This window comes from Cladosporium halotolerans, assembly GCF_011745625.1.
Source record: "Cladosporium halotolerans strain TM138-S3 chromosome Unknown Sca35, whole genome shotgun sequence".
Lineage (NCBI taxonomy): Eukaryota > Fungi > Ascomycota > Dothideomycetes > Cladosporiales > Cladosporiaceae > Cladosporium > Cladosporium halotolerans.
This window is the reverse complement of record NW_027191486.1, coordinates 23,252-48,079: the sequence shown is the minus strand read 5'-3', so window position 1 is coordinate 48,079 and position 24,828 is coordinate 23,252. Positions and strand designations below refer to the sequence as shown.

The following is a 24,828-nucleotide window of genomic DNA, read 5'->3' as shown; positions in this document are numbered from 1 at the left end:
TGTGAGGCCTTTGCAGTGACAAACATATACACAAAGTAAATGGAGATACTAAGTTGCCGTATAGGCCAGTGATCAATCATGAAGCTTGAACTGGGCTGGCGAGTCTAGGGAACACAATGAAGAGCACACAATATATATGGGAACCTTCGACTGAAAAATTTACTGCGTGAGCATTTCTCGTCGCATTGAACGCTGCGGTTATCTAACCTGCAGGATGAGCTTGGCCGCATTGTGCTCAGCCTCGTGGGCAGCAATACCTACCATGATGAAGGATATAAGACACGCATCTACCACATCATGGCGGTGAGCCTGGGATAGCTCGGTCCCAGGAGATGCGAATGCCTTGGGTTTCGGCCGAGCCTCCAGCCTCAGGTGGTGCCAATGAACGTGTGGATTCTTCAGCATCTTGCGTCAACGACGACTAGATTCTATACTCGCATGCTGAAATTAATACGGCCGTCAGATAAAGGTGCTGTAGGTAAAGAAGAAAAGGCTCACGCGAGGCATGGCGGGCTCAAGCATGTCAAATCGTGGTCGTCAATCTTGCAGAGGACGAGGTCTCCCTACCACATTCGGCTTAGCGCCATCTCGCTGGAACGGCTGTAGCACCCGCCAAGTTGTAGACAGCTGTTTGGCCGATGGCGCAGCGAACCAGAACTGAGAACAGAACTTCGCAGTACTTCTGGCGCCAACCACGCTCCTACCATCCTGCCGCAGACCTGACCCCGCTGGTGCTCGCAAGGATGACAACGCCTGGGGGCCCGAAAAGTATTGTCTTCGTACATCCTGACCTTGGTATAGGAGGCGCAGAACGCTTGGTCATCGATGCGGCCGTAGGACTGCAATCCTCAGGACACAAGGTCACGATCTTGACCTCTTACCGCGATACCAACCATTGCTTCGACGAAGCTAGAGATGGTAGGTCAAGCGGTATCAGCAAGTAGCCACGCAATCAAAGGCTAAGTATAATTTTCAAGGCACCCTCGATGTTCGCGTACGCGGAGATCGCATTTTCCCACAGTCCATTGGCGGACGCTTCATGATCTTGTGCGCTATCTTAAGACAGATCGCATTGGTTCTCAGTGCCGGTCTGTTTTCATCGGAGCTGAAGGCGCTGGCGCCTGATGTGATCTTCGTGGACCAACTGAGCGTCTGTGTCCCTCTCTTTCGCATCATTTATCCCCAGGCGAAAGTACTCTTCTACGGTCACTACCCTGATCGGCTTCTGGTCAAGCAAGACCAAGGCTGGACGAAGCACATTAAGCGTGCCTACCGCGTGCCATTTGATGCGGTGGAGGAATGGAGCACTGGCTGCTCGGATTCTATCGTGGTCAACAGTAAATATACTCGAAGCGTCTACCGCTCGACGTTCCCTTGGTTCCGACTTCGCGCGCTTCGCGTGATCTACCCTTGTGTAGACACCAAGGCAAGCGAGCCGAGCGACGCGCAATCCCTGTGGCCGGACAAGAAGCTCTTACTCAGCATCAACAGATTCGAAGGCAAGAAAGACCTGTCGCTAGCAGTCGAGGCTTATGCTGGTCTTTCCGCGCAGGAGAGAAGCAAAGCGAGCCTCGTCATTGCTGGAGGTTACGACTCGGCTATTCACGAGAACGTGCGGACGCACAAGGCTCTGCAGGGGCTTGCAGAGTCACTGAAGCTCACGCACGCCACATTCAAGCCGCAAGACACCTCTCTCACCGACCTCTCAACCGAAGACGTGGATGTTCTCTTCCTGCTTTCCGTGCCGCAAGATCTGAAGGCCCGCCTGCTTCAGTCAGCAAGCCTCCTCGTCTATACGCCCACAAATGAGCATTTCGGCATCGTGCCGCTCGAGGCCATGCTTGCTGGTGTACCAGTCCTTGCGACGAACACTGGCGGCCCGCTCGAAACGATCTACGACGGTCGCACCGGCTGGCTCAGGAGCCCCAGCAAGACTGAACAGTGGACGGACGTCATGCGGAAGCCGCTCATTCCTTCCAGCGCCGATGGCCTTAAGAAGATGGGCCAGAGCGGCAGGGAGCGAGTGCTCGCGGAGTTCAGCCAGACGAAGATGACTCAGCTGTTCGATCACGAGATCCAAAGAGTCGTGCAGAGCACAGATGCGCGGCCGAAGGTCATGCCGGAGTGGCTGTACGCGCTTCTTTGGATCTTGGCTATCGCTATCCCGGCTATTGCGCTCACGATGAAGGTGATGTGGTGGGCGATCGACACGGATCAGGCTAAGGCGGCGGAAGAGCTGCTGAAGAGCGCTACGGAGACTGCTGCTAGTGTTGCTTCTAGTGCCTCTTCATCACACGGAGAGCTGTGAGAAGGGTTTGATCGGTCATGCTAGCACACAAAGAGGCGCAACAATCGTACGTCGACATGGAGACACACAGACATATGACATACGTGCATAGGCATCGCGCCGGGACTCTAGATACTACCACCATCTGACAAAAGCTACCAACCTCACCAGCGCTCAAGCTCAGAAAATTCATACTCGAACGCATGCGTCCATTCTGCTTGACTCAACCAACCACCGCCAGCTGCGAGAATCGCGTTCCTGCCAAGTGTCTGTGGACGTTGACACTGGGTAGGCTACAGCACCTTCATTCCTGATCCACCTGCACAGCCACGGACCATGAGGGTTAATACCTGCGTAGGCATTAGCTACCTCGTTCGTAAGCAGACCATTATGGGCATCACTCCTTTCTGGTGTAGGTGTTGAGTGCTTTCTAGTGTTCGCTGAACCGAGGCTTCACCCATGTATATGAACGCCATAACAAAAGTTTTGTGTCATATCGTGCTGGATGACCGAGATGGTGTTGCAGAGCTCACGTCCCCCCGAGTGCTCCAGGGAACAAGCCATAGCGCAAAGGTGGGTAAAAGGGTCACCTGTAGCCATCATGTTCGGGGACAGCCGCCCGCAAAGACGGATGCCAAAGCAGGCTTCACGTGAGTTCCGAACTGAATTCGGGTATGCTTCTCACTTTGGACTGGAATATCTCAACGGTGAAGCCATGTAGACGCGACATTTCGCGGTCATCAGGTGCGACCTATCCGGCGCTCGATCGTTTTGATCAAGGTATATATGTGGTTATGACAGGGCATAGTCATCAGTTCAGTTCTATGGTGTAGGGGCAGCACTTCGGATTTTGAAGCATCCTGTTCGCAGGAACATCAGAATTCCGACAACCCCGGTTCGATCCCGGGTAGGACTATCCACAACGGTGCATATAACCCATCTTTTTTGCCTTTGCGGTGATATTCAGAGTGTTCGGGCAACTCGAGGGAGAATTGTCTCGTTTTGAGTAACTGAGGTGTGAGAGAGGTTTGCGAAGATTTCATCTCAACTCTCCTGCTCGCTATCGAAACGTCTCCACTAGAGTCACTGGAAGCCACATCGATCAAGCAGCTCTCGTGCAAGGCACATACCCTCCTGCGTATACATGTTAGGCATCATTGATGGCCAGCGTTATCCTCCGCAAGGGCCGTGAGCGCCGACAGACAGATGCTCAATATCGCCGAATTCTAACAAGGCAATCGTCTCGCGACAAAACCCAACGAAATTGACATGTGACACTCCGTGACTCCCCTGGTGAATCTTTGCTACCATTTACACCCGTCTGCAGTGCTTTCGAGGGGCGATGGACATTCAAAACGGCGATTCTGCTTGCGTTCGGAATGATCGTGCTAACGGCAGCAAGCGCTCACTTTAGGAGATAAAACGAGGAGCGATACGGTGAACCTTGGTTAGTTTGACTAATAATTAAAGTCGAGATGCCTTTGTACGACAGAAGTTTATACATTGACCCTGCCACGAGGAAACAATAGGGGCATCCAAGAGCTAGGGGAGAGTAAGTAGGGTTAGGGTTAGGGCAGCATCACATCCGGCTGCCATGCGACACGGCAACGCGATGTTGGCGAATGCATTGCAAGGGCCTTTCGAATCGGTTCATCATTTGAATATGTTCCCTTGATGACGAAACAAACATTGCTCGATCATTCGGCTGTTCTCACGAGGGACAGTCACTCACCAACGGGCAAAGCACATCTTTGCTATGCTTGCCCGTGAACATCAGCCGAGATGTCGAACACGTGAGTAACAGCAGACCATCGATACTGACCAATGAGCCACTCAGTAATTTGATTCAGGTGTAGGCATTTCAACAGGGCGGAGCAACAATCGCCGGATCTCACCCCACAAGTCATCGTGTCATCGCGGGCCAGACGCGAGCACTTTACGCGCTTATGCCATCACCACCACTACATCGCAAACATAGCGCATAGCACGCGTCAGATGCATCATGTCGATGATTGCCCTTTTAGATGCCAGCCGCAGTTGGTGTTTGGATCCCATGGATCAACAATGCGTGTAAGCGCGATGTTCATAGCAACTCCCGTCAATTGTACGTCAACGTCCTCGTCATGATGCCGTCCAGCCCATGGCATCATTGATCTCTCTGGAGGAGTTGGACGCCCATAAATAGACAGGAAAGGTCGCTGAATTCGATGCCTTTTCCTCACACTGCAACAAACTGCTCTTCATCACTCGATCAAAAACGCAAGCGAATTCTAATCAACGCAACTTTCACAATGGCCGACAACTCCAACCCCGGTAACTTCGCCAACCGTCCCCAGGAGGAGGTCTCCAACATTGCCTCCAAGGGCGGCCAGACCGGAACCGAGAACTCCGGATTTGTAGGTGTATCCGAAGTCTTGTTGCTAGCCTAGGTCAATACTAACGTGGAGTAACCCATAGGCCTCCATGGCTAAGGAGAAGGTGGTAAGTAGTCGAGTAGCGACCTTTGGTGTGCAACACAGTGCCTGACCATATCTATAGCAAGATATCGCCTCCCAGGGTGGCCAGGCCAGCAGTGGCAGCTTCGAGAAGGGCAGCCAGAAGGCCAAGGAGGCTGGTGCAAAGGGTGGCCAGTCCTCCTAAGATGATGGATTTTGGTGCTTAGGTAATTACGCCGGACTGGCTATGACTTTGTATGAAAATCACCATTGTCTGTGATCAATCTTGCTCTCTGCAGTGTTGGTTATTTCGTGTTGTAGTGAGTTGTTCGCCCATGATCACGGAAAGTGGGTTCAGTGCCTGGTGGAAGATAAACTCGGGATATATTCAATGTTGAAAATTTGACAGTTCCATACGCCGCAAACGCCATCGGATATCACAAAGCCCACACGTTCAGTCATGATCCTATACTTTCCCTCCCGTAACACCTCGCTGCAATTCCACTTATGCAAGCCACGCCAGAATCATGATCCGATATCGTCAACGACGCAGTTGGGATGCACCACGTACATCACCCTGTCTTCTTGCAGGCCGTCGCCGGCTTCGTCGGCTAGACCTTCGCCTCTGATTTGGAGGAGTATGTTTGTCTGCGAGAAAGTGTGTTAGCTTTGATCGACATGAGATGTTGGAGGGTGGGGAGAAACATACCTTCACCATCTTCTTCAGCACCTTCCTGGCCAGGCTCTTCTGCGTCTCCATGTCCTCCTGGCTTTGCAGCTCGGCTTCCTTCTGCTCGAGGTACCAAACCAGCAGATCCTCTTCTTCGACACCGTCCTCTGCTGCGCTTTGGTCGTCGTTGACCCTGTGCAGGAGCATGTTGTGAATCTTGATGTAGTCGTCGTACTTGATCTGGGTCCTTTGCCTGGGTGCAGGCGCAGGTGTGGCGGATGCCCTGACAGAACCAGATGGGCCAGCTTCCTCCTCGGGGTCATCGCCAGCCATAGGAGAATCACCGTCGTCCAGGTCGCCGTCCGCACCCTCGATGGCGTCGGCCAGCACGGCGTCTTCCTCATCCTCGAACTCGACGTCATCCTTCTCGACACTGATGATACTCTGCTTAAGAAGTCTGTAGGCCTCGTCAACGAACTCGGGCGTGATCTGGTCGACGCAAGTGGCTTTGGCGATGGCCTCACTGAGCCGGACGAGCGACTCCAGCTGTCTGACCGTGATGCGGTATGAGTTCCTGCCGATGCCGCCCTGCGCGTCGTCGGAACGGAGCTCCTTGTACCTCTCCACAAGCGTCACCTTGGCCTCGTCCGTGAAGACGGGCTGGAACAGGCGTGCGAAGCGGATGTAGCGCTGCAACTGCTCGGTGCTGAATTCGGGCTCTACGGCATCGTCCTTCAATTGGTGGATGCCGACAATGTGGCGGGCGAGGTGGTCGTCGATCTGCTCGTTGCATTCGTCGAGGACGACGAAGAACAGATCGAAACGGGACATGATGGGTGCGCTCATGTTGATGTTGGCTCTCAGAGTCGTCTTGCGGTTGTAGCGGCCGCCAACGGGGTTGGCTGCAGCCAGAATGCTGGTGCGCGCGTTGAGGGTGGCTTGGATGCCAGCCTTTGCGATGGAGATCGTCTGCTGCTCCATAGCTTCGTGGATGGCGACCTGGTCGGCAACATCCATCTTGTCGAACTCGTCAATGGCGCAAATGCCGTTGTCTGCAAGCATGAGCGCACCGGCTTCGATGGTGAATTCGCCGGTCTCCTCATCCTTGACCACAGCAGCTGTGAGACCAGCTGCAGAAGAAGCTTTTCCAGAGGTGTACACAGCTCTAGGAAGAAACGAGCAGATGTACTTCAGGAACTGCGACTTGCTGGTACTAGGATCACCAACAATGCAGATGTTGATGTCTCCACGAAGAGCCATGCCCTCAGGTGTCACCTTGCTCACACCTCCCATCAGCTGCAACAGCAAACCTTTCTTGACAACGGTATGACCGTAGATCATAGGAGCGATCGAGTCCACTAGTCGCATGAAGATGTTGGGCATCTGCACCATCTTCCTCAGATCCTCAATCTCGGCAGGCGTCAAGGTATCCAGATACGCCTGCTGAGCCTCGTCACCGGTACCATCGCCGACATCCACCATCTGGTTCAGAGACGTCAAGATGTTGCCCGCTTGACCCTTCAGGTTCTGATTGGGCTTCTGTCCCTGAGTGGTCATATCCGGCGTGACCATGTTGGCGAGGAATGCCATACGGTACGTCAGATCGCGGACACCAAGTGCCCTCAGACCACCTACACCGGTGCCTCCGGCGTCGCTGTTGCCGCCTTGGGTGTCGCGCACTGCTTGTACCCGGCTCCCTGGCACTCTGAACTGGCTAACGTCCGGAACCACAATCAGAGTTCCCGTGAAAACACACTTCTCGCCAGCCTTGGCTCTGTCGACCATTTCGCCGCGCAGAATCACATCCATTGTCCTGGGCATGCTTCCTGTCGGAATCTCAGAGCTGTTCTCCTGGATGCGCACTTTCTGCCAGTCGATGAATGTGCTCTGTCGGATGTCCAGTCTCCACCCCAGACGGTTCATGCAAGTCGCGTTCGGGCATTGTGTTGGCTCCGTGTACTTGAAAATCTGCTCAACGTCTGGTACAACGTTGTTGCACACCTCGCAGATGAAGGTTGCCAAATGCAGTTCAGGTCGCACTTCGGAAGTTCTTGTCACGGTACCAGACATCGAGACCAGCTTGCCGATCTGCTCAGTGCGAAGTTGTCGCACCCTCGAGACCAAGGGCAGATTGTAGAACGCGAGCGCAAATATCTTGTCCGTCTGCTGATTGGGCGTCTTCTTGTGAAGGTCGTCCTCCTCGCTCATGCTGTTGTTGGCCAAAGAGGTATCGGTTCTTGCGGTCGTAGATCCGGGCTGCCTGTGCTCTCTGAAATATTGCGGCTCGTACTTTGCAATCAAGTTGTGCACAGCTCTGAGCATGTAGGGCTGATATCGGTAGAAGTCGCCCTGGATGGCGCCTGACAGAACACCCTCTCCGTGGTTCATGATATGCGTGAAGTCAATATAAAGCGTCGACAGTTGGAATTGCGCAAGGCCGTGGATCTGCGCAATGTAGTATCTGTTCGTTGTCACCGCGCTGGAGGCGGGCGCTGCTGAAGGTGTAGGGTCTTCGGTGAACCTGTTCATTTGTCAATTGAGCTCAATACTCTCGGACGATCGCGCATACTCCTCAAGGAACTCCTGGAACCTGTCTGACAAACTCTCTCCTGTAGCGTCTACAACTCTGGGGATGTCTGCTCCCGGAACCTGTCTTCGCGGTACTCTTCCAATAACCTCATCATCTGCGAACGGCGCATCGCTGAATGCAGCTGGTGTTCCCATGATCGAGTTCGGTGCTCTTGGTCGTGACGAGGAACGGCCATTCTGTCTTGATCTGGACGAAGGAGCTTGCGAAGGCGCTTGTGAAGGGGCATCGCTGCGCGGCTCGCGCGGCGTCGAGGCATAGCCGTCCACGATCGAAGACATGGCGGTTTAAGTGGTGTGCGATGCGTGCGAGTCCGATGTGACTGCCTCGTTGCCTTTCTGCAGTCGGTATACACAAGTCTCGGAGGAGGGGCTGTTGGGTTGCTACGGAAATTCGACGCCAGAAGCGCGCGCGTGAAACGCGTCCCCCTGCAGTTACGGCGGACTACAAGGAGCAAACGCGCAGATGGTAAAGTGGCTGCATGAGGACCCTGCGCGAGTCAAGCCGGTTCCTGGATCGGCCTCGAACCACTATTTTCTCAACTGAGGGGCAAGCCACTCTCCTTGACTGCGGAGGCCAACCCACGACGACCACACATTACATACACGCGACAACTTACCAGAATGAGCGCCACTACTACCGTCACTCAGTCTGAGAGTGCCAACAACATTCTGCGCCTCTTCCCTGAAATCAACACCCAGCTCGCCGCTCAAACACAGAACAGCGCTACCCAGGACGATGACCTCGCTGGCTACGATGAGGAGCAGATCCGGCTAATGGACGAGGTCTGCATTGTTCTCGACGACAATGACGTTCCTATCGGCAGCGCCAGCAAGAAGATCTGCCATCTGATGGAGAACATCAACAAAGGCCTCCTTCACCGCGCATTCTCCGTTTTCCTTTTCGACTCCCAGGACCGTCTTCTGCTTCAGCAGCGCGCGTCTGAAAAGATCACTTTCCCCGACCTCTGGACAAACACATGCTGCTCGCACCCTTTGGGCATCCCCACTGAGACAGGCGCGACTCTGCCCGCGGCCATTGAGGGCGTGAAGCGCGCGGCGCAGCGCAAGCTGCAGCAGGAGCTCGGCATCAACCCTGCGCAGGTACCGATTGAGAAGTTCGATTTCCTGACGAGGATACACTACAAGGCGCCCAGCGACGGCAAGTGGGGCGAGCACGAGATCGACTACATCCTGTTCATCAAGGCCGACGTCGACCTCGATATCAACCCCAACGAGGTGCGCGACTCGAAATACGTCGCGGCGCAGGAGCTCAAGGATATGTTCAAGGACTCGTCGCTGAAGTTCACTCCGTGGTTTAAGCTCATCTGCGAGAGCATGCTGTTCGAATGGTGGGAGCACCTGAACGGCGGCTTGGAGAAGTACAAGGGCGAGACGGAGATCAGGAGGATGTAAAGAAGATACCTGTCAGCATAAGGCTGGGGATATTGTTGATGCTGTCATGCTAGCGGCATATATGGGCGTTTATTGCTGACTTTTAATTTTGAGATACCAATTGTGCGATTTCCGCCAATTTTACTTTAGTACAAAACGCCTATATCTCCAAGATTTCTTTCTCACCAGCCTCTGACGCGCTAGATTTCCCAAACATGGTGGTATGCAATTCGCTGACTGGACAGTTGAGAATGGCAAGTGGCATCCAGCCTATGGCTATGGCTGACGCGCGCCTTCTTAAGATGTTGAAAGCCTATCTCGACTTCACGCCTCATGTGCCGCCCCTTTCATGACGCCCACGCGGCATTGAAGGTATTTGGTCTACGCGGTGCATAAGCCACATCGGAATGGCAGAGATTGCTAGCGAGCCGTGTCACAGAGCGCAGTTACGGACCTCTGGCTCGCGGCCGCAGACAAGCGCGCAAAGAGAGACTCGTACAGCAGCCCGAGCGAGGATCGCAGCAACGGCCCCGAAGACGACGTATGGAAAGCACAACAACAAGCTCCTGCCTTTGACTGGAAGCCAATTCAAGCGCGGCAATCAATTCCACCGGCCTGATGAAAGGCCAAATGCTTCGCCAGCGCGCGACCGTGCACCAGTTGCGTTGCAAGTACTTCCTGACGCAGAGGACCTGCCGCTGTCTGATGCCGAGCCAATTCACCAGAGCCTTATCCCGCTTTTGTTGACATCGGGAGGGAGAGACTCTCCGACAGAACATTCGAAACAGCCGCAATCTGCCCAACCGAGCAAAAAGAAGGCCAAGCCCAGATCAAATCGTGTCAGCAAGGGGCGTCTTCCTCTCAACCAGCTCATCTTGGTGGCTGGTAACGGCTCAGATACTCACACAGGCAAACTTCCAAGGCATCCCAAGAAAACTGAGGCCAGGGATCCAATCTCTTCTGCAGCACAAACGCCGCTAGACGCCTCCATCTCTAGCGGCTCAGATGCAACACCAAAGAAACGGAAACGCAATGTGTCGCTGAGTGCGATTCGAAAACGATTTCGGATGCCGTCGTCGGCATACAAATCCGTTCAGCACCTGCGAAAGAATCAGAGCGCCCCAAAGATTACCGCGTCAGGCAGTCAGGCCTTACAGGTCATTGGTGATGGGTTTGATAGCAATGAGCTCACTTCAAGACGCGAACGCCCAGTTCAGAAGGGAAATGCGCGGAAGCCAAGACAGCATGACTACCTCTTCGAGGGAATGCAAGCACTCACCCTTGTTAGTGGCCCACTGCCCGATGTTGAATTTTCTCCCAATACCCAAGGAAGACTTGAGCTCAAAGTAGATGGGGACCAAAGGGCAATCCAAGAACACGAAAGATCAAGCCGCGTAATTGACGCCTCGAACATCATTCCGCCGTCACGACAGCCAGGCAGTCGAGGCTCGATGAGCGTGAGTTTTCTTGATCAGGACGATCATATTGTCCAAGCTCAGCTCTCTTCAATCTCTGCTCCACGTAGAGAGTCTAGCATTTCCCTCGAGACCGGAGAGGAGGAAGGAGAAGAATATGATGATGATGATGATGATGATGATGATGATGATGATGATGATGATGGCGACGACGGAGCAGCAGATACTTATATCGATGGAGACGGTCTCCAAGCAGCTGATAGTGCCTCCATATCGGATGAAGACGGGCGTGCCGATTCGCCCTCTTCGCCTGAGCACAGCCCAGAGCCCAGCACTCCCCAAAGTACCAGACCTTCCTATTGCAACAGACGGAACTCGTTCAAGCCACGACATAATCACAATGGTGTCGCACCGGACTTTCGTCGTCTAGTATTACCTGCTGGCAACATTCGTTCGATATCAGGCAAGCTTTTAACAGTGGAGCTCAATGAACCGATCGTGGACGACTTTCAAGTGGATGATATGCTTCTGGAAGACACTGCCTGCATTGAGCACTTGGATCGCATCATCAAACAACCCATGAGCCCCTTGAAGGCCGATCGCGTCGACAATGCACAGCCTAGGTCCATCCTCAAGAACAGTGTGCCTCACCTCTCTAGCGAGCGCAACAGACCGGAGAGCACCGCTGCAAACACGCGGCGGAATAGCCATGCGGTCGAGGTCCACGAAAGTCGTTACTTTGCTGCTGCCACAAAGCGCCTCGATTCCATTGAGACTTCACAGCCAGTCGTCCGCAAGAAATCTCACAGCCGCTACGTAGAGGTTCCTTACAGCGACGATTTCGTCCCGGAGACTTCTCCCGGCAGAGTAGCCTATTCCCAAGTGGGTCAGATGCACACGCTTAGGCGGGACTCTGGGGCGGTGTGGATGTCGAAGGTGGTCCCGCCTCGCCAGACAGATTTGGGACAGCTTACGCGGATGGTGAGCGAGGGACACGGTACACTGAGCCAGGCGGTGCATCGACAGAGTAGCTTGTCCTTCAGGAGCCCGGCGGTGACTCGCCGAGACTGAGGAGGGACATTGACCGGTACACCCAGCGGCCGTGTCATAAGTTTGATGTGGTCACGATAAATGTGGTTGCTTTGTGACTAGCTATTTGACTCAGAAGCTTAGCTTTCCATTCGTTTGATTTCATTGCGCGTTTTCTATGATATCGCGTGACACACTTCTATCTTTTCCCTTTACCTGACGGTGGCACCAGCAAGGTTAGGCACAGTGCAGACGCCGGACTTGGTCTTAAGAGTGGCGATGCCAGTCTTGCCGCTGTCCTTCATCTGCTCGACGGCTGCAACGTCGAAAGCAACCTCCTTGCTCTCGGTCGTCGTGAAACCAACCTGGCAGTAGTCCCAGACCTTCTTCTTCGGGTTGAGTACAGGCTCAGGCTCACCCTCGAAACCGTCGAAGTACACGCGGTCACCAGCCTCAGCGGCGACAGGCGGGTTGACGAGCTCGACGGGTCCGGCGTGGTTGTCCTCAACACCAGGCGCGAGACGGGGCGATGCAGCGAGTACCATGGCGCACGATTTGATGCCACGCATGGTCACGGGCTTGAGGTTGCAGACAGTGACGACCTTGCGGTTCTGCATCTCCTCCAGGGGAATCAGACCGTTGAGACCAGAGCAGACGGTGCGGACAATCTTGCCCTCGTACTCGGAGGTGTTCTCAGTGCCGGGCGCGTCGCCGCAGTTGATCGTGCTGACGTACAGGGAGTCCGCGTTCGGGTGCCTCTCGGCCTTGAGGATGTGGCCGACGCGCAGGTCGATCATCGCCGGTGACAGAGGCTTCTCCACCGCCGCGGCCTTGGGCGGCTTGGGCTGCTTCGGCGCCTTCTCCTTCTTCTCCTTCTTCTGGCCCTGCACCGCGCCCGCGACGGCGCCCGCGACCTTCTCACCAGCCTCCTTCGCCTTCTCCTTCACGGGCTTCTTCTCCTCAGCCGGCGCAGCCTCACCAGCGGCCGCCGCGGCCTTTTCCTTCTTCTTCTTCTCCTTCTCAGCTTTGGCGTCAAAGGTCTTGACGGGCGCAACGATGCTGTCGAGGTCGACCGCGACCTTCTCGTCCTGCGCAACCTGCAGGCTGAACATCGGCGCGTTCTGCACGAAGTCCAGGTGGCGGACAATGTGGTGGTAGCCCTGCTCGCCCGTGCGCTCCTCGGGCGACCACAGCTTCACAATAGGCGCCAGGCGCGCGTACATGCCCACGTCGGCGATCGAGGGCTTACTGCCGAGCAGGGTGGAGCGCGTAGAGAGGTGGGTGTTGAGGGAGGAGAGGCGCTCTGCGGTTTTGGCGGGGTCTTCGGTCGCGGAGGCGATGTGTGAGGAGGTGATGAGCCATTGTTCGATTTCGGCCTTCTCGGGCTGGGTGTACTGATGTAGGTGTTAGTAGGGCGCTCAGGGAAGCGTTGCAGTCTTTCTATGGCGTACCTCGACGTGAGGGAAGGCGGTGGTCGAGAGCTTGTGAGGGTCGTCGCCGGCGTCCTTGGCCTGCGGGTAAGACTTGTTGATGAGGTCCTTGACCTTGTCGTCGACGTGGATCGAAGCCATGGTTCTTCTGGTAGGGACTGGAGAGGGTGTTTGAAGTGTTGTACGTTGCTGTCGGACAACTCGCGGCCAATGCAGCAGACGATGTGGTTTTGGATATCTTCTTGGCGGGGTAGCTCGGGCGAGCGATCTGAAGATGGAGCCGTGATTCATCGGGCAGAATTTCTTTAGGTGCAGATGGAGGGTCGTCGAACCCCACGCTTGCGAGCGGCGAGCGTCAGCGCTTGCTGACACAGAGCGCGTGCCCGTTCACTTCATCATTGTCCGTGCGTCTACAAGATGGATGTAATATTTATTAATGATATATTCAGAAAGGTACGATTGAAGACACGATGCTTTAAAAATCACCGGACAACATCGTCTTGTTCGTTTGATTGAGCGAAACCGCAACTGTTAGATTGCCTTAGGAGAATATTAATCGCAATAGCTGAGGTGCAAGCTCATTCATCCTACAATTAGGGATCGATTGATTTGCATTGGTGAAAAACCTGGACGGTTCGTATTTTCATCCTGTGTCCGAAACAAAGAATCATGGTCGCATGAGCGATGTTTTCATTACTTTACGATCGCTCTCAAACGCAGTTCGCCGAGCCTCGCGTGCCCTTCAGCTCCACCCCCGCGTTCCCTGCGACTGGCGCTGCGCCTTCGTCATCCTCTTCAGCACAGCCGCGCCGCGCTTCAAGGCAGAAGCATTCACGCTCTGCGCCACACACCTGGACAATAACCTCTGTAATCATACCTGACGCTCCTCTCCACTGCGACTACACCACACCAAAAGATTCCATAGCGACACCAACAACCATGTGCGGCAGCGACATCTTTCTCGGCCTTATCGCAATCTTGTTCCCGCCCATTGCGGTTTGGGTCAAGAGAGGCCTCTGCTCAGCAGACAGCCTCATCAACATCGCGCTTTGCAGTAAGCCATCTCTCTAGGGGGACATCTTCGAACGTATCTGACAAACTCGACAGTGCTCGGCTTCCTCCCCGGCCTCCTCCACGCCTGGTACATCATCGCGATCACACCTGACCCCACCTATGAGCAAGTCGGCGACGAAGAGCAAGGCAGTGTGACCTACTACTACGTGCAAGGTCAGCCACAATATGCGCCCGGCGGCCAGCGCCCTCGCCAGCAAGGATACGGCACCGTGAACGGCAGCACGCCGAACGCGCAGTTCCCCGGCCACCAGAACGGCTTTGTTGGCCCTTCGGCGCCTACGCCTGCTGAGTCTTCGCGCCCCAGCACGGATGTCCCGCCGACTTATGCGCAGGCGGTACAAGGCGACCACAAGGTGCAGAGCTCGTGAGCTCGCGAGGTATTGGAGTTGGATCGAGGGATTGAAGATTGGCGCTGGGAAATTGGGATGCGAGATGGACACTCGGAGTTCGATTCTGTGGCGCAAAAGTGCATTCTCTCAATGGTTCAACTTTCGGTAATGTCCCCCACTCTGCGTTGTGCGCGGTGTCGGGTGTATAGCTTGGGAATATGTTCGCACGCGCGGATGTGTTGGGTAAATATCATCTTTCGCGAGCTTGCAGGCCAAAATCTATCATGTCTACTCGTCCACGAGACGGCCGCTTCTGTCAGCACTCCTGCTCCTCGGTCTGTCACTACTTGACAACTCAAGGTCGCCGCCCACAGCTTGACCTGCTCGGCTCCCAAGCGGCGCGTCCGGTTCATCACTGTAGACTTGACCTCCCGCAGCGACAGTAGCTTCGGTCCCAGCGGTGCCTGCGTCGCCGGATTCCTTGCCTTCCTCTCGTCGTCCGATGATCACGGACCCAGCGACGAGGAAGCTTGCGCCGAGCCACCATAGTCCTGGATTGTAGAGCGTTAGAACCTGAGGTCCGGTTGTGAGGGAAATGTGTAATCAAGATGACTTACCGGGTAAGGTCTCGCGAAAGATGATCAGCCCCAACAACGCCGTAAGCATGAAGTTGGCACTCGTGTTGATGACACTGACGCGCACCGTACTACTCGCCAGCGTGAGAGCGCGCGTGAAAAGGCCCCACATGATAGCGTTGAACAGGAGGTTCATTGCGAAGAAGAACTGTGCATTTAAGGTCAGAGGGGCTGAGAGATGGTAAGGTGTCGAGGAAGTACGCACGCCTCTAACGAGCAGCTCGAATACTATGCTTTCATTTTTCAGGCCGAAGAAGTGTGAGAGCCCTGTTGCCCATGATGTCGTGAGTTGGGTGGTTGTCAATTTGGCGAAGACGCCGTTGAGAGCTGCGCAGGCCCCGGAGGAGATGGCGTAGAAGAGCCATTGCGTTTGTGGAGTTGGCATGTCTTTCAGTGGTGTCTCTTGTGAGAGCTCGATCGTCCGGGCGGATAGACTGTAATATGAGAGATGTGGTGTTGTAGCCCGATGGCTGTTGGCGTCGGCTCCACGTTCCACGATGAAGTCCAGCCCGCTGCCGCTTGGCGCTTCATCATTGGCATGTATGTGTACAGAGGACCACGAAAAACGAAGTGTTGGGCAAGCCCTTGAAAAAGGATGTTTCTGAAGAAGCTAATGAATAAATGAATGTGATGGAGGAGGAACTTTGTCACTTGGAACGCTCTCGATTCAATCTCTTGGTTCATTTCATCTCTGATTGACGTGGTCTGCATGGGTATCATTATCTTGTTCTAGTCTCTGCTCCCCCTTCGCTGCACACATGTGTCCGTTTAAGCTTCATTGATGAAACCGTAGGGCAGTGCTTGTCTACCGAGCAGCTTATTATATTCTTATGCTGTGCCACTCCGTTCTGAGTCTTGTTGAAGGTATTCGCTCGGTGCCGGCGATACGGAAGACAGGAGCCCGCTCTATGTTTCAGCGGCCAATATTCACATCGTCCGCCACGATGTTGTCGTATACCATCCTCCCTTGAAATTGGACTTTTCGTAGCATGGTCTTAACTTTCCCATCCGTCTCTCAAGCAACGGGCTCACTGAGCCTTCTCCTTGCTCTGGCAGGCGACGATCTTAACCTTCTCTGCCTCGACGTTGTGGGTGTTATCCAGCTTGAACTTGACATCCTTGATGATGAAAGTCCAGACTTCGTCGCAGAAGCGGTACGTGTCGAGGTGTCCCTGCGCGACTTGTCAGCGCCATGTCACAATTCAGGCATCGCAACTAGATGTGTTCATACCTTGAATGTCATCCTAGCTTTCACCTTGTCCCCCAACACGGTCGAGATGCTCTGGTCGAAGTTCTGGAGAATGCGCATTGCGAGCTGCGGCTCGATGCGGCGGGACGAGATCAAGTCATCGAGCGTGTCGGCAAGGGCGAGACCAATACTGTGCGTTCTCAGTCAGTTGTCTGAAGGAAAATTGCGCTCCACAGATGTATGCTTACGAAGAGCTACGGTACAGCTCGTAGAAGGTAGCGTTGGTTGCGGTAGCCATGTTGTCGGTCGTCCAAGGGGTACTTCTGTCTGCCTATGGTACCTCCTGGCAAGCCCGGAGTTGTCTGGTAAAGCTGTTCTGGAGCCAGGAGGCGGTCGCAAGGCGCAGGGGAGTATTGAGGTTGAGGTCGTTGTCGCTATTTGTAGTTCGGCTGAGTCAAGGGCCTTGAAGCCTCAGGCAACCACGCGCCGGAGACATCCGCGAGGCTCTACACTTCACAGTCGAGGAAACCGTTCACTTCAGTTGGCATCTCTTATTTCAGCAATCCAATGCATATGTATGTGCATTTAGAAACAGTAAAGATCCGCTTGTAAGTCAAAGTCATACTCTATTGTTCCAATTGAACCATTATCACCACAATGTAGGCTGTAGCAACACGTCGTCGACATGGTAAAGTCGCCCTCAGTAAGGCACATGTCAAATGTGACGAGTATCACATGCCAAAATGCATGCATGCCTTATCGTGGCTACTCGTGATGGTTCGCGGTTTTCTTCTTCTAACTCCGCACACCGACATACTGTGAACAATTGACGACTATGGAGAACTCACAGTCTCCCGACCAGCGCAAGGCTGCGTCCATTGGCGCGTCTCCTCCAAGGACACCCAGGACTCCTACCAAGCTTTCGGATCTTCTCGTCGCCTTTGGTGCCTCACCCTCGCCAGCTTCGGTCAGCAAAATGAGGAAGGAAATGCAGCATCAGATCGACAAGGCCAGCAGCGTGAGCAGCGAAAGCCCATTGAGCTTCGCCAGCTTGCCTAAGTCTCCAACGCCCGCGAAGGCCAATATTGATACCACTGGGACCTTGACCTCTGAGGGCTCTGCCACTGGTAAGTTTGAGCTTATCTATATAGGGAAAATGACGACTAACAGAGGCCAAAGCTGCGGGCGCTCCGCAAGGCAGCGCTCCAGTTCCAGCCGTACCTACCACTCGCCAATTGCCAACGCGCGCCGCTAGGCAAACTGTCAGCTACGCGATAACCCATCGGACCTACAAGAAATCCATAGCCTCCGACGCCAACAACCCTTTCACTACCAAAACGCCTAGCACCGGTATTTCGCCAATGGAGTCTAAGAAGCGCGCCACTGCCCGCAATCTCATCAGAAATGAGATTGCAAGCCAAACTAAGCCAAAGCGCGACACCTTTCTACTAGCGCACAAGGAATTCTTTGTACCGCTTCTCCCAGCAAGCAATTACATTGCAAGACTGGAGAAACAGCGTGCGATCAACGGTCAAGATCCCGAGATCGTTCCCAAAGATCCGCTATCGCCACAGCCGACAGGGATCAAAGCCATCGTAAAGCCGTACCAAATGGAGGGCTTGTCATTCCTGGTTCACATGTATCGCAACGGCATGTCAGCTGTCTTGGGCGATGAAATGGGACTCGGAAAGACCCTGCAGACACTGTCCTTGTTTCAATACTTGAAGGTCACCGATCCGGTGACCTCGGAAGAAGAAAGACCCTTTCTGGTTATCTGCCCGCTCAGTGTCCTCCCTTCGTGGACTACCGAGGTGGCCAAGTGGGTCCCGGAACTGAAAGCTATCACTTTCCACGGCACGAAACAAGTACGCGACCGTTTGAAGCGGGAGATTCTCGGTGCTATCGATAGATACGGAGTTCAAACCAAGGGCACGTCCAAAAACGATGCAATCGACCTGTCTGAGGATCCGAACCCGGTAGACGTTGTCATCACGTCGTACGAAATGTTCGTGTCTGAACAGGCTTGGTTCAAGAGTGCTTTCGTTTGGCGCTACGTTGTTCTGGACGAGGGACACAAGATCAAGTCTGAGAGGACGAATGTGGCAACCTCACTGCAATCACTGCAAGCCGAACATCGCCTCATCTTGACCGGAACTCCGCTTCAGAACAACCTTCAAGAGCTATGGTCGCTGTTGCACTGGCTGTTTCCCGAGGTGTTCACCGCCGATACTGCCACAGGATTTCAGCAGGCGTTCGACCTGACGAAAGGAAGAGCGTCCACATCGTTCATGGACAGCGCCCGCCGCTTACTCGAGCTCATTATGCTAAGGCGCATGAAGAGCAGCCCAGGTGTGGATCTTGACCTAGAGCCGAAGGAAGAGGTCCTGCTGTTCGTTCCGCTCACGCCGATGCAGAGATTTTGGTATACTCGACTTCTAACAAAAGTCGACACTTTGCTACTGGAAGACTTGTTCAAAGCCAGTAAGGTCAAGGCGGAAGAGGATGTGAAGCAAACGAGCGCGGATGATCAGAAGCCGACGCTCGCGCAGAACGGCGCCTCGAATACTGGCAACCTCGACATCTGGGCCGACAGCAAGAACATCATGGTCGATGCTATGCAGGCGTCAGAATCATCCGACAAGGATTACCGCAAGCTGATGAACTTGCTCGTTCAGCTGCGCAAGGCCTGCTCTCACCCGTATCTGCTACCTGGATCATGCCCTGAGCCGTACGTGATCGGGAATCACGTGCGCATTGCTTCCGGTAAGTTCATTGTCCTTGATAAGTTGTTGCAAGAGTTGGTCATCAAGCAAGGAAAGAAGATCCTCATTTTCTCTGGTTGGACGAGGACCCTGGATATTATCGAAGATCTCCTTGCGTTCATTCGCAACGCTAGCGGTTCCGGCTCGCTCAAGTACTTGAGGCTTGACGGTAGCACGGTCCGCGCGAAGAGAAATCTTGCGATCCGCATGTTCAACGATCCGAAGTCCAACTGCAACATCATGCTTCTTTCTACTAGAGCCGGTGGTCTTGGTATCAACCTCACACCTGCCACCGAGGTGGTATTCATGGACGAAGACTGGAACCCGCAGGTCACTTTGCAGGCAGAGGCACGTTCGCATCGCATCGGTCAAACCCAGAAAGTCACCGTTTACAAGCTGTGCACTCAAGGCACGGTCGAAGAACAGATGATGAGCCGCATTCGCAAGAAAATGTACTTGTCTGTCAAGGTCACTGGGAACATGCGCAACTTGCACACCGACCGCCAGAGCAACAAGCGCAAGCATGGCGAGGATTTCTCTGGCGAAGATGACACGCCGCAACTTGACAAGTCTGAGCTTAAGTCTCTGATTCGCCGCGGCGCGCAGACTCTTGTGACTCCAGAGATCGATGTCAACGAGATGATCGGTTGGGACTGGGAGACAACGCTGGAAAAGTGCAAGGATAGACAGCAGGATCCGCTTGCCACCAACCTGGATACCGATGCGAAGCCTGATGTTGACGAGGAGGCTTGGCTCAACAACGTTGAGAAGGTCGAGACAGCGATTTTCGAAGGCAAGAGACACCATGGCAAAGCTGCTTCGGCTGTGGGTGCGCCCCTGGATCTCAACCATGCTGACCGCCGTTTGGGCAAGAACACTACCGTAATGGTAGATGGCTTTGCAATCAATAAGGAAAGTATGGAATGTGCTGATTGGGAGGCTGTGCCTACTTTTGCTGGAAAGGACCCGCGTCTTGCTGAGCCTAAGAAGGCGAAGAAGAAACCAATCACCAGCCAGGACCATTGTCAAGTCTGCTGGGACGGTGGCGATCTCGTCTGCTGCAGTGGCTGCCCTCGCAGCTACCACGTTGATTGCCTGAGCAAGGAAATGCAGGGCAAAGCGGGAATCTCTTCCGGCAACTTCTATTGCCCTCAGCATGAATGCTTCGACTGCACGAAGAAGACGACCGAAGCCGGCGGCCTGATGTATCGCTGCCGTTGGTGTGAGAAGGGATTCTGCGAGGATTGTCTTCAATGGGATACAGCTCGCTTGATCGACGAATCCATTCCGGAATTGGAAATGCTGGGCTATCACACCAACCACGGCTTCTTTGTTGATTGTCATGTCTGTGTTAGGCACTGGGAGAACGATCCGAACAGTGATTTTCAGCACATGCAGAAAGAGAAACTGCGCATCGAGAAGGACTACGAGCGGTTCACGGCTGTTGCTATTGCCGCCGCATCCTCCGCGGATTCTGGTCCTCATACGCCGGCTACTGTCTCTGAGGCGAAGACCCCGACGGACGCCACTATGCAGATGTCGAAGAAGCCGAAGCTCGACTACTTTTCCCAGTAAATCAGCTCAGTGCCGCTGGGCCGCTGCCTTGGGAAAGAAATAATGGTCGGCAGTTGAAATAACCTGAGATGCTGTCACTTTGGAAGCTTCCCTTTCATCGTGCTCGACTGCAAGGTAGGTTCAGGTGGGTGCCAATTTCTTTTCTGCAGGAGGTTCTTAGGCGACAGAAAAAAGCGGGACATCATGCAAGCACTAGCCGGTAGGTCTCAATTCAATCAAGGATGTCTTCGCGCAATGCCTCCCTTGTAGCAGTCCCTTATTCTTCCTCCCGTGCCGTGATGTAAGAAGCTGGTCCTTCGTAGGTGTGCTTCGCGTGAAGGTGGTAAGTCAATAATGCGCATGCAAGGAAGATCAAGAACAGCACGCATGACCAGTTGAAGGTGCCACTGTGGACGTCAGATGTCGAGGGCCAGAAGGCCCAGAAGAACTGCAAGACGATGTCAGTGGGCTATGACCTACTATTACTGGATTGAGGCAGACTCACCGACCAAGCGGTATGAACCACAGCAATCGCATTGACAGCCGTTCCGTAGCGGCCCAAAGACCACCGCGCGGGCGGAAGTGGCTCGCCTCGCACTCGTTTCAGGAGAACACAGCCAATTGAGATCAGGTATGTTGCCATTAGTGCGACGGTTGCAAGGCTGAGCATGGCTTCGAAGGCGACTTTGCTGCCTAGGTTGATTAGGGACATGCAGCATGTGAAAAGGAAGGTGATGATAATGGTGTTGACGGGCACGTCAAAGCGGCCATCGATCGTTGCGAGCCAGTCCGAATATGGAAGGCCTTTATCACGACTGAGAACGTAGTCAGCGCTCGAGTCTATGTCGGTTTTGCCCTTCCATTGTGCTGGCGGGTATGTCAGGCACCGCAAGACTTACGCAAAGGCGAAAATCTGGCGTGAGGTTGCCGCCAGGGCGCTCACTGCAACCATGGTCACCAGGGCCAAGACAACAGCTGAGAATGCGATTGCGGCATCTCGCTCTTGGAACACATCATGGAACACAGTGACGAAAGGCATCGGGCTTGCGAGCGCTTTCGGAAGTGAGGTGACGCTGAAGCAGAAGACCGCGGCCATCAGTACTGTCAATGGGGCATTGACAAAGTAGGAGTAGAGCATGCTCCGCGGAAGAATGATTCCCGCGTCTTCAATTTCTTCTGCTAAATGAGCAACGCCTGTTCGTACATCAGCAACCTGTGTCAACAAAGTAGCGCCAGATACGGATGTGAGCCACTCATGGATTGCGTCGTGCGGATCTTACCATCACTTCCAAGCATGACAAAAAAGTTCGACACTTGGCCAACTAGCACTGCGATGCTCCTATCGGGCCAGTTCCCGTGGACGTCGGTGAAATTGAGGAAGACGTCGGCCGCTCTCTGTTTTGGAGCAAGGACGAAGAGCCCCACCAGAACTGGAACGAAGGCAAAGAAGTGGATTGTGGCAAAGACGCCTTCGCACCAGGAGAGATGGCTCGCTAACAGAATATGGAAAGAAGAAACAACGAGTCCAGTAGCCATGGTAAGTAACGTCCCACGCCACCGTGTGGCGACATAATCTGGCCGGGCAATCTGGACAACTGCCTGGATGATGTCGGCAACCATGTAACAGTCGATGACAATCATGCTCTGCCATGACACCATACCAAGCCATCCAGAGCAGTAGGACAGAACTCGCTGCCATCGGACTGGGGCGTACTCAGAAACCCAGTGGTATTGTCCACCAGCAGTAGGTGCGGAGGATGCCAACTCTGCCAGTGAGAGCACTACCTGTTGAGCGATCAGCATGGAAAGTTAATGCTTGGACGGCTTTTCTAGGGCTGAAAAGGCCTACAAAGAATTGTCCGATTGTCACCTAAACCATAGACCAGAAGAGGCCAGGAAGACCGCCATTCTTCATGCTGACACCACTTGTTGCCAAAAGCACTTCCTACGTTCTGCGAACAAGTCAGCTTCTATCGCGGACAACTTGAGGAGTAACGGACCCCATGACACATGACGTGAAGCCGATAGTGGAGACCATCTCGAAGTTTCGTTTGAGCTGCTGCGGTTTTCCCATCCGCTGCATATCCATCTTGTCATGATGATTACCGTCATGGTCCTTTTCGTCTTCTCCGTCGAAAACATTTCGAAATCGAATAGGGCTTTCCGGCCGGGTCGAGATTGACCGTTGCTTGATTGTGTCGGCCATGATCGCAATGGATGGATTACAGGTGCTCCATACGGCTCTGCCAGATAGGATTATTGAGTGAATGATACGAGACTGCCGAGGCTAGGCTATAGTAAATGGGTATGGAGTTTGAGGGAGGGTTGTTGATTGTGAGTGCGTTCTGATGCGATAACCACATGCGCTTATCTTGTTCTTCTTCGCCGAGCAAGTCGGACCGAGTTGCGAGGATGCCCCTTCCTCCCTTGTGTGCATGTGCGTCTATACTGCGCCACGCGAGATTCGACTTCCGGATACACTACAAGGTACATCACCTGAGCCCGACGGACCAAAACTTGCGCACGATATCCTAGAGACGTAGCCGGAAAGAACCATGGGAGGGCCTGCTCATTGCTTGACTAGCTTCACTTCAGAATGTTCTCCACAGCCTAGCTCCTTTACACCCCTAGGAAATGAAACTAGTCATTCAAGCCGATTGATGCCTGCTTTCGGATTGGAGACCGGACCAGCGTATGTCATCGTACTCGCCGTGACCTCCGCTATCTATCTCATCTTAGTCTTCGCCATCCGCTTATTCCTTCGTCTCAAAGTCAACGGACCATTTGGCAAAGATGACTGGGCATGCGCGATAAGCACCGTCTTTGGGCTCTTCTACTCGGTGATTGTCGTGGTGCAAGTCTTTCTGGGCTTAGGCTTCCGACTCCGCCATCTATCATCCGTGGAGAAGAACAACCTGGCCATCATCGGCTGGGTCAATGGCTTCTTGCTCACTTTCGCCGGCTATTTCTCCAAGATCTCGGCATGCTTCTTGCTAGCTCGCATCACCAGGACAAGAGAGCACCTCGCGGTGGCTTACGCGCTGATGGTAGCCATGACCATGTGGTTGATCCAGGCGCAGGTTTCGGCGGTCTTCCAGTGCAGCTATCCTCATCCGTGGGACACCTCGTCTAGGAAACATTGCCATGACCGAGTAAGCTCACTCTTGCCGCGTCCACATTTGCAAGACCTATTTCTGACTTTACTTCTATCAAGTGGGGCCATAGGCTCGCCACCGCAGTGCTTTCCTGGGTCCTGGAGCTCGCCCTCTTCGCTGGTGCAGTCCGACTAGTCTGGGGCATCCCCATGTCGCGCAAAACGAAAGCCAAAGTCCTCATCGCCTTCGCCTGCCGGCTCTTCATCATTCCGCCCAGCGCCGTACGACTGCCCATCCTCCACTCCAGCGTCTTCAGCTCCGACCCTGCCGCCGTAGTCGTCAGACTGCAAGTCATGTCACTGTTCGCGTGTCAGATCAGCGTCATCTCCGCCACGGTACCTTGCGCCAAACCGTTCTTCTCGGTATTCGCGAGCGGGATCCTAGGCAGACCGAGGACTTCGATCCTCCCTGTGCAGAGGCCGACAATGCGGAAGGATACAGGCGTTCCCACGAGCCCGCGAGGGAGTGCGGATTACGGCTATGGGGTCCACAGACTCCAGCTGAGGCCGGAGAGGGGCATCTCGTTCGCGACTGCTGAACATGTGCCCGTGTCCTCACGAGGGGAGAGTCACAGAGCTTCGCTGGTTAATTCTAAGCACTCGAGCAACAGTATCGCGTATTCGAGAGATTTTGAGGTCACGTTCCAGGATGTTGGTGGGCTGCTTAACCAGGAAGATCGGGGTGGTAATGTACCTGAGGAGGTGAAGGCGCGTGGGTCGAGTGCTGGGTTCTCGTGGTCTGGGAGTCGGTGGAGTGGGCGGAAGTCGTCGCAGAGGAGTAATGCGACGAGCACGCATCAGCAGAGTCCGACGCCTTGATAGATCACATCGATAGAAAAGTAACAGTTCCTTTGTCGGTTCCTTTCGTGGGTCTTAGCTTTGGT

At 54.1% G+C, this 24,828-nt stretch overlaps 12 protein-coding genes across 12 annotated transcripts; 7 read left to right on the top strand and 5 right to left on the bottom strand.

Moving 5' to 3' along the window:
* The first annotated feature begins 659 nt into the window (after nucleotides 1-659).
* WHR41_07565 (uncharacterized protein) lies at nucleotides 660-2,917 on the top strand. The gene is made up of 2 exons (XM_069376169.1): nucleotides 660-918; nucleotides 978-2,917. Exons 1-2 carry the CDS (start codon nucleotides 744-746, stop codon nucleotides 2,306-2,308), a joined length of 1,506 nt encoding a protein of 501 aa, XP_069226519.1. The 5' UTR covers nucleotides 660-743; the 3' UTR covers nucleotides 2,309-2,917.
* A 1,459-nt stretch (nucleotides 2,918-4,376) lies between these two features.
* WHR41_07564 (uncharacterized protein) lies at nucleotides 4,377-5,006 on the top strand. The gene is made up of 3 exons (XM_069376168.1): nucleotides 4,377-4,683; nucleotides 4,745-4,768; nucleotides 4,826-5,006. The coding sequence occupies exons 1-3, from the start codon at nucleotides 4,495-4,497 to the stop codon at nucleotides 4,925-4,927; spliced, it is 315 nt and encodes a 104-aa protein (XP_069226518.1). The 5' UTR covers nucleotides 4,377-4,494; the 3' UTR covers nucleotides 4,928-5,006.
* An 81-nt stretch (nucleotides 5,007-5,087) lies between these two features.
* On the bottom strand, nucleotides 5,088-8,410 carry WHR41_07563 (uncharacterized protein). Its single transcript, XM_069376167.1, has 3 exons — nucleotides 7,962-8,410; nucleotides 5,432-7,913; nucleotides 5,088-5,370 (listed from the first exon to the last, which is right to left on the bottom strand). Exons 1-3 carry the CDS (start codon nucleotides 8,258-8,260, stop codon nucleotides 5,248-5,250), a joined length of 2,904 nt encoding a protein of 967 aa, XP_069226517.1. The 5' UTR covers nucleotides 8,261-8,410; the 3' UTR covers nucleotides 5,088-5,247.
* Nucleotides 8,411-8,602: 192 nt separating this feature from the next.
* idi1 (Isopentenyl-diphosphate delta-isomerase idi1) lies at nucleotides 8,603-9,394 on the top strand (the record flags this gene model as incomplete). The annotated part of the gene is made up of 1 exon (XM_069376166.1): nucleotides 8,603-9,394. The coding sequence occupies one exon, from the start codon at nucleotides 8,603-8,605 to the stop codon at nucleotides 9,392-9,394; it is 792 nt and encodes a 263-aa protein (XP_069226516.1).
* Nucleotides 9,395-9,780: 386 nt separating this feature from the next.
* Nucleotides 9,781-11,859, top strand: WHR41_07561 (uncharacterized protein; the record flags this gene model as incomplete). The annotated part of the gene is made up of 1 exon (XM_069376165.1): nucleotides 9,781-11,859. The coding sequence occupies one exon, from the start codon at nucleotides 9,781-9,783 to the stop codon at nucleotides 11,857-11,859; it is 2,079 nt and encodes a 692-aa protein (XP_069226515.1).
* Nucleotides 11,860-11,900: 41 nt separating this feature from the next.
* Nucleotides 11,901-13,582, bottom strand: WHR41_07560 (uncharacterized protein). The gene is made up of 2 exons (XM_069376164.1): nucleotides 13,269-13,582; nucleotides 11,901-13,211 (listed from the first exon to the last, which is right to left on the bottom strand). Exons 1-2 carry the CDS (start codon nucleotides 13,536-13,538, stop codon nucleotides 12,030-12,032), a joined length of 1,452 nt encoding a protein of 483 aa, XP_069226514.1. The 5' UTR covers nucleotides 13,539-13,582; the 3' UTR covers nucleotides 11,901-12,029.
* Nucleotides 13,583-14,042: 460 nt separating this feature from the next.
* WHR41_07559 (uncharacterized protein) lies at nucleotides 14,043-14,972 on the top strand. Its single transcript, XM_069376163.1, has 2 exons — nucleotides 14,043-14,301; nucleotides 14,355-14,972. Exons 1-2 carry the CDS (start codon nucleotides 14,187-14,189, stop codon nucleotides 14,687-14,689), a joined length of 450 nt encoding a protein of 149 aa, XP_069226576.1. The 5' UTR covers nucleotides 14,043-14,186; the 3' UTR covers nucleotides 14,690-14,972.
* Nucleotides 14,748-15,732, bottom strand: WHR41_07558 (uncharacterized protein). The gene is made up of 3 exons (XM_069376162.1): nucleotides 15,491-15,732; nucleotides 15,268-15,433; nucleotides 14,748-15,201 (listed from the first exon to the last, which is right to left on the bottom strand). The coding sequence occupies exons 1-3, from the start codon at nucleotides 15,668-15,670 to the stop codon at nucleotides 14,939-14,941; spliced, it is 609 nt and encodes a 202-aa protein (XP_069226577.1). The 5' UTR covers nucleotides 15,671-15,732; the 3' UTR covers nucleotides 14,748-14,938.
* Nucleotides 15,733-15,928: 196 nt separating this feature from the next.
* On the bottom strand, nucleotides 15,929-16,878 carry WHR41_07557 (uncharacterized protein). Its single transcript, XM_069376161.1, has 3 exons — nucleotides 16,723-16,878; nucleotides 16,517-16,664; nucleotides 15,929-16,457 (listed from the first exon to the last, which is right to left on the bottom strand). Exons 1-3 carry the CDS (start codon nucleotides 16,770-16,772, stop codon nucleotides 16,314-16,316), a joined length of 342 nt encoding a protein of 113 aa, XP_069226570.1. The 5' UTR covers nucleotides 16,773-16,878; the 3' UTR covers nucleotides 15,929-16,313.
* A 431-nt stretch (nucleotides 16,879-17,309) lies between these two features.
* Nucleotides 17,310-20,811, top strand: WHR41_07556 (uncharacterized protein; the record flags this gene model as incomplete). The annotated part of the gene is made up of 2 exons (XM_069376160.1): nucleotides 17,310-17,601; nucleotides 17,654-20,811. 2 exons carry the CDS (start codon nucleotides 17,310-17,312, stop codon nucleotides 20,809-20,811), a joined length of 3,450 nt encoding a protein of 1,149 aa, XP_069226571.1.
* An 82-nt stretch (nucleotides 20,812-20,893) lies between these two features.
* Nucleotides 20,894-22,765, bottom strand: WHR41_07555 (uncharacterized protein). Its single transcript, XM_069376159.1, has 5 exons — nucleotides 22,640-22,765; nucleotides 22,071-22,575; nucleotides 21,690-21,984; nucleotides 21,296-21,605; nucleotides 20,894-21,238 (listed from the first exon to the last, which is right to left on the bottom strand). Exons 2-5 carry the CDS (start codon nucleotides 22,447-22,449, stop codon nucleotides 21,068-21,070), a joined length of 1,155 nt encoding a protein of 384 aa, XP_069226568.1. The 5' UTR covers nucleotides 22,450-22,575; nucleotides 22,640-22,765; the 3' UTR covers nucleotides 20,894-21,067.
* A 685-nt stretch (nucleotides 22,766-23,450) lies between these two features.
* On the top strand, nucleotides 23,451-24,763 carry WHR41_07554 (uncharacterized protein; the record flags this gene model as incomplete). The annotated part of the gene is made up of 2 exons (XM_069376158.1): nucleotides 23,451-23,942; nucleotides 24,005-24,763. 2 exons carry the CDS (start codon nucleotides 23,451-23,453, stop codon nucleotides 24,761-24,763), a joined length of 1,251 nt encoding a protein of 416 aa, XP_069226569.1.
* Between the last annotated feature and the right edge of the window lie 65 nt (nucleotides 24,764-24,828).

What these genes read in the sequence shown, in the direction of transcription:
- WHR41_07565 (XM_069376169.1), top strand. Translation starts at nt 744, where the DNA reads ATGACAACGCCTGGGGGCCCGAAAAGTATTGTCTTCGTACATCCTGAC. An exon ending in CTTCGACGAAGCTAGAGATG is followed by an intron (nt 919 to 977) that starts GTAGGTCAAGCG and finishes ATAATTTTCAAG; the next exon opens with GCACCCTCGATGTTCGCGTA.
- WHR41_07564 (XM_069376168.1), top strand. Translation starts at nt 4,495, where the DNA reads ATGCCTTTTCCTCACACTGCAACAAACTGCTCTTCATCACTCGATCAA. An exon ending in GAACCGAGAACTCCGGATTT is followed by an intron (nt 4,684 to 4,744) that starts GTAGGTGTATCC and finishes AGTAACCCATAG; the next exon opens with GCCTCCATGGCTAAGGAGAA. An exon ending in CCATGGCTAAGGAGAAGGTG is followed by an intron (nt 4,769 to 4,825) that starts GTAAGTAGTCGA and finishes CCATATCTATAG; the next exon opens with CAAGATATCGCCTCCCAGGG.
- WHR41_07563 (XM_069376167.1), bottom strand. Translation starts at nt 8,260, where the DNA reads ATGTCTTCGATCGTGGACGGCTATGCCTCGACGCCGCGCGAGCCGCGC. An exon ending in TTCCAGGAGTTCCTTGAGGA is followed by an intron (nt 7,914 to 7,961) that starts GTATGCGCGATC and finishes ACAAATGAACAG; the next exon opens with GTTCACCGAAGACCCTACAC. An exon ending in TGCTGAAGAAGATGGTGAAG is followed by an intron (nt 5,371 to 5,431) that starts GTATGTTTCTCC and finishes ACTTTCTCGCAG; the next exon opens with ACAAACATACTCCTCCAAAT.
- WHR41_07560 (XM_069376164.1), bottom strand. Translation starts at nt 13,538, where the DNA reads ATGAATCACGGCTCCATCTTCAGATCGCTCGCCCGAGCTACCCCGCCA. An exon ending in CCGCCTTCCCTCACGTCGAG is followed by an intron (nt 13,212 to 13,268) that starts GTACGCCATAGA and finishes CACCTACATCAG; the next exon opens with TACACCCAGCCCGAGAAGGC.
- WHR41_07559 (XM_069376163.1), top strand. Translation starts at nt 14,187, where the DNA reads ATGTGCGGCAGCGACATCTTTCTCGGCCTTATCGCAATCTTGTTCCCG. An exon ending in CATCAACATCGCGCTTTGCA is followed by an intron (nt 14,302 to 14,354) that starts GTAAGCCATCTC and finishes CAAACTCGACAG; the next exon opens with TGCTCGGCTTCCTCCCCGGC.
- WHR41_07558 (XM_069376162.1), bottom strand. Translation starts at nt 15,670, where the DNA reads ATGCCAACTCCACAAACGCAATGGCTCTTCTACGCCATCTCCTCCGGG. An exon ending in TCGAGCTGCTCGTTAGAGGC is followed by an intron (nt 15,434 to 15,490) that starts GTGCGTACTTCC and finishes TTAAATGCACAG; the next exon opens with TTCTTCTTCGCAATGAACCT. An exon ending in CTTTCGCGAGACCTTACCCG is followed by an intron (nt 15,202 to 15,267) that starts GTAAGTCATCTT and finishes TCTACAATCCAG; the next exon opens with GACTATGGTGGCTCGGCGCA.
- WHR41_07557 (XM_069376161.1), bottom strand. Translation starts at nt 16,772, where the DNA reads ATGGCTACCGCAACCAACGCTACCTTCTACGAGCTGTACCGTAGCTCT. An exon ending in GAGCTGTACCGTAGCTCTTC is followed by an intron (nt 16,665 to 16,722) that starts GTAAGCATACAT and finishes GAGAACGCACAG; the next exon opens with TATTGGTCTCGCCCTTGCCG. An exon ending in AAGCTAGGATGACATTCAAG is followed by an intron (nt 16,458 to 16,516) that starts GTATGAACACAT and finishes CAAGTCGCGCAG; the next exon opens with GGACACCTCGACACGTACCG.
- WHR41_07555 (XM_069376159.1), bottom strand. Translation starts at nt 22,449, where the DNA reads ATGGTGTCATGGCAGAGCATGATTGTCATCGACTGTTACATGGTTGCC. An exon ending in TGTCATGCTTGGAAGTGATG is followed by an intron (nt 21,985 to 22,070) that starts GTAAGATCCGCA and finishes ATGTACGAACAG; the next exon opens with GCGTTGCTCATTTAGCAGAA. An exon ending in TGGTTCATACCGCTTGGTCG is followed by an intron (nt 21,239 to 21,295) that starts GTGAGTCTGCCT and finishes ATCGTCTTGCAG; the next exon opens with TTCTTCTGGGCCTTCTGGCC.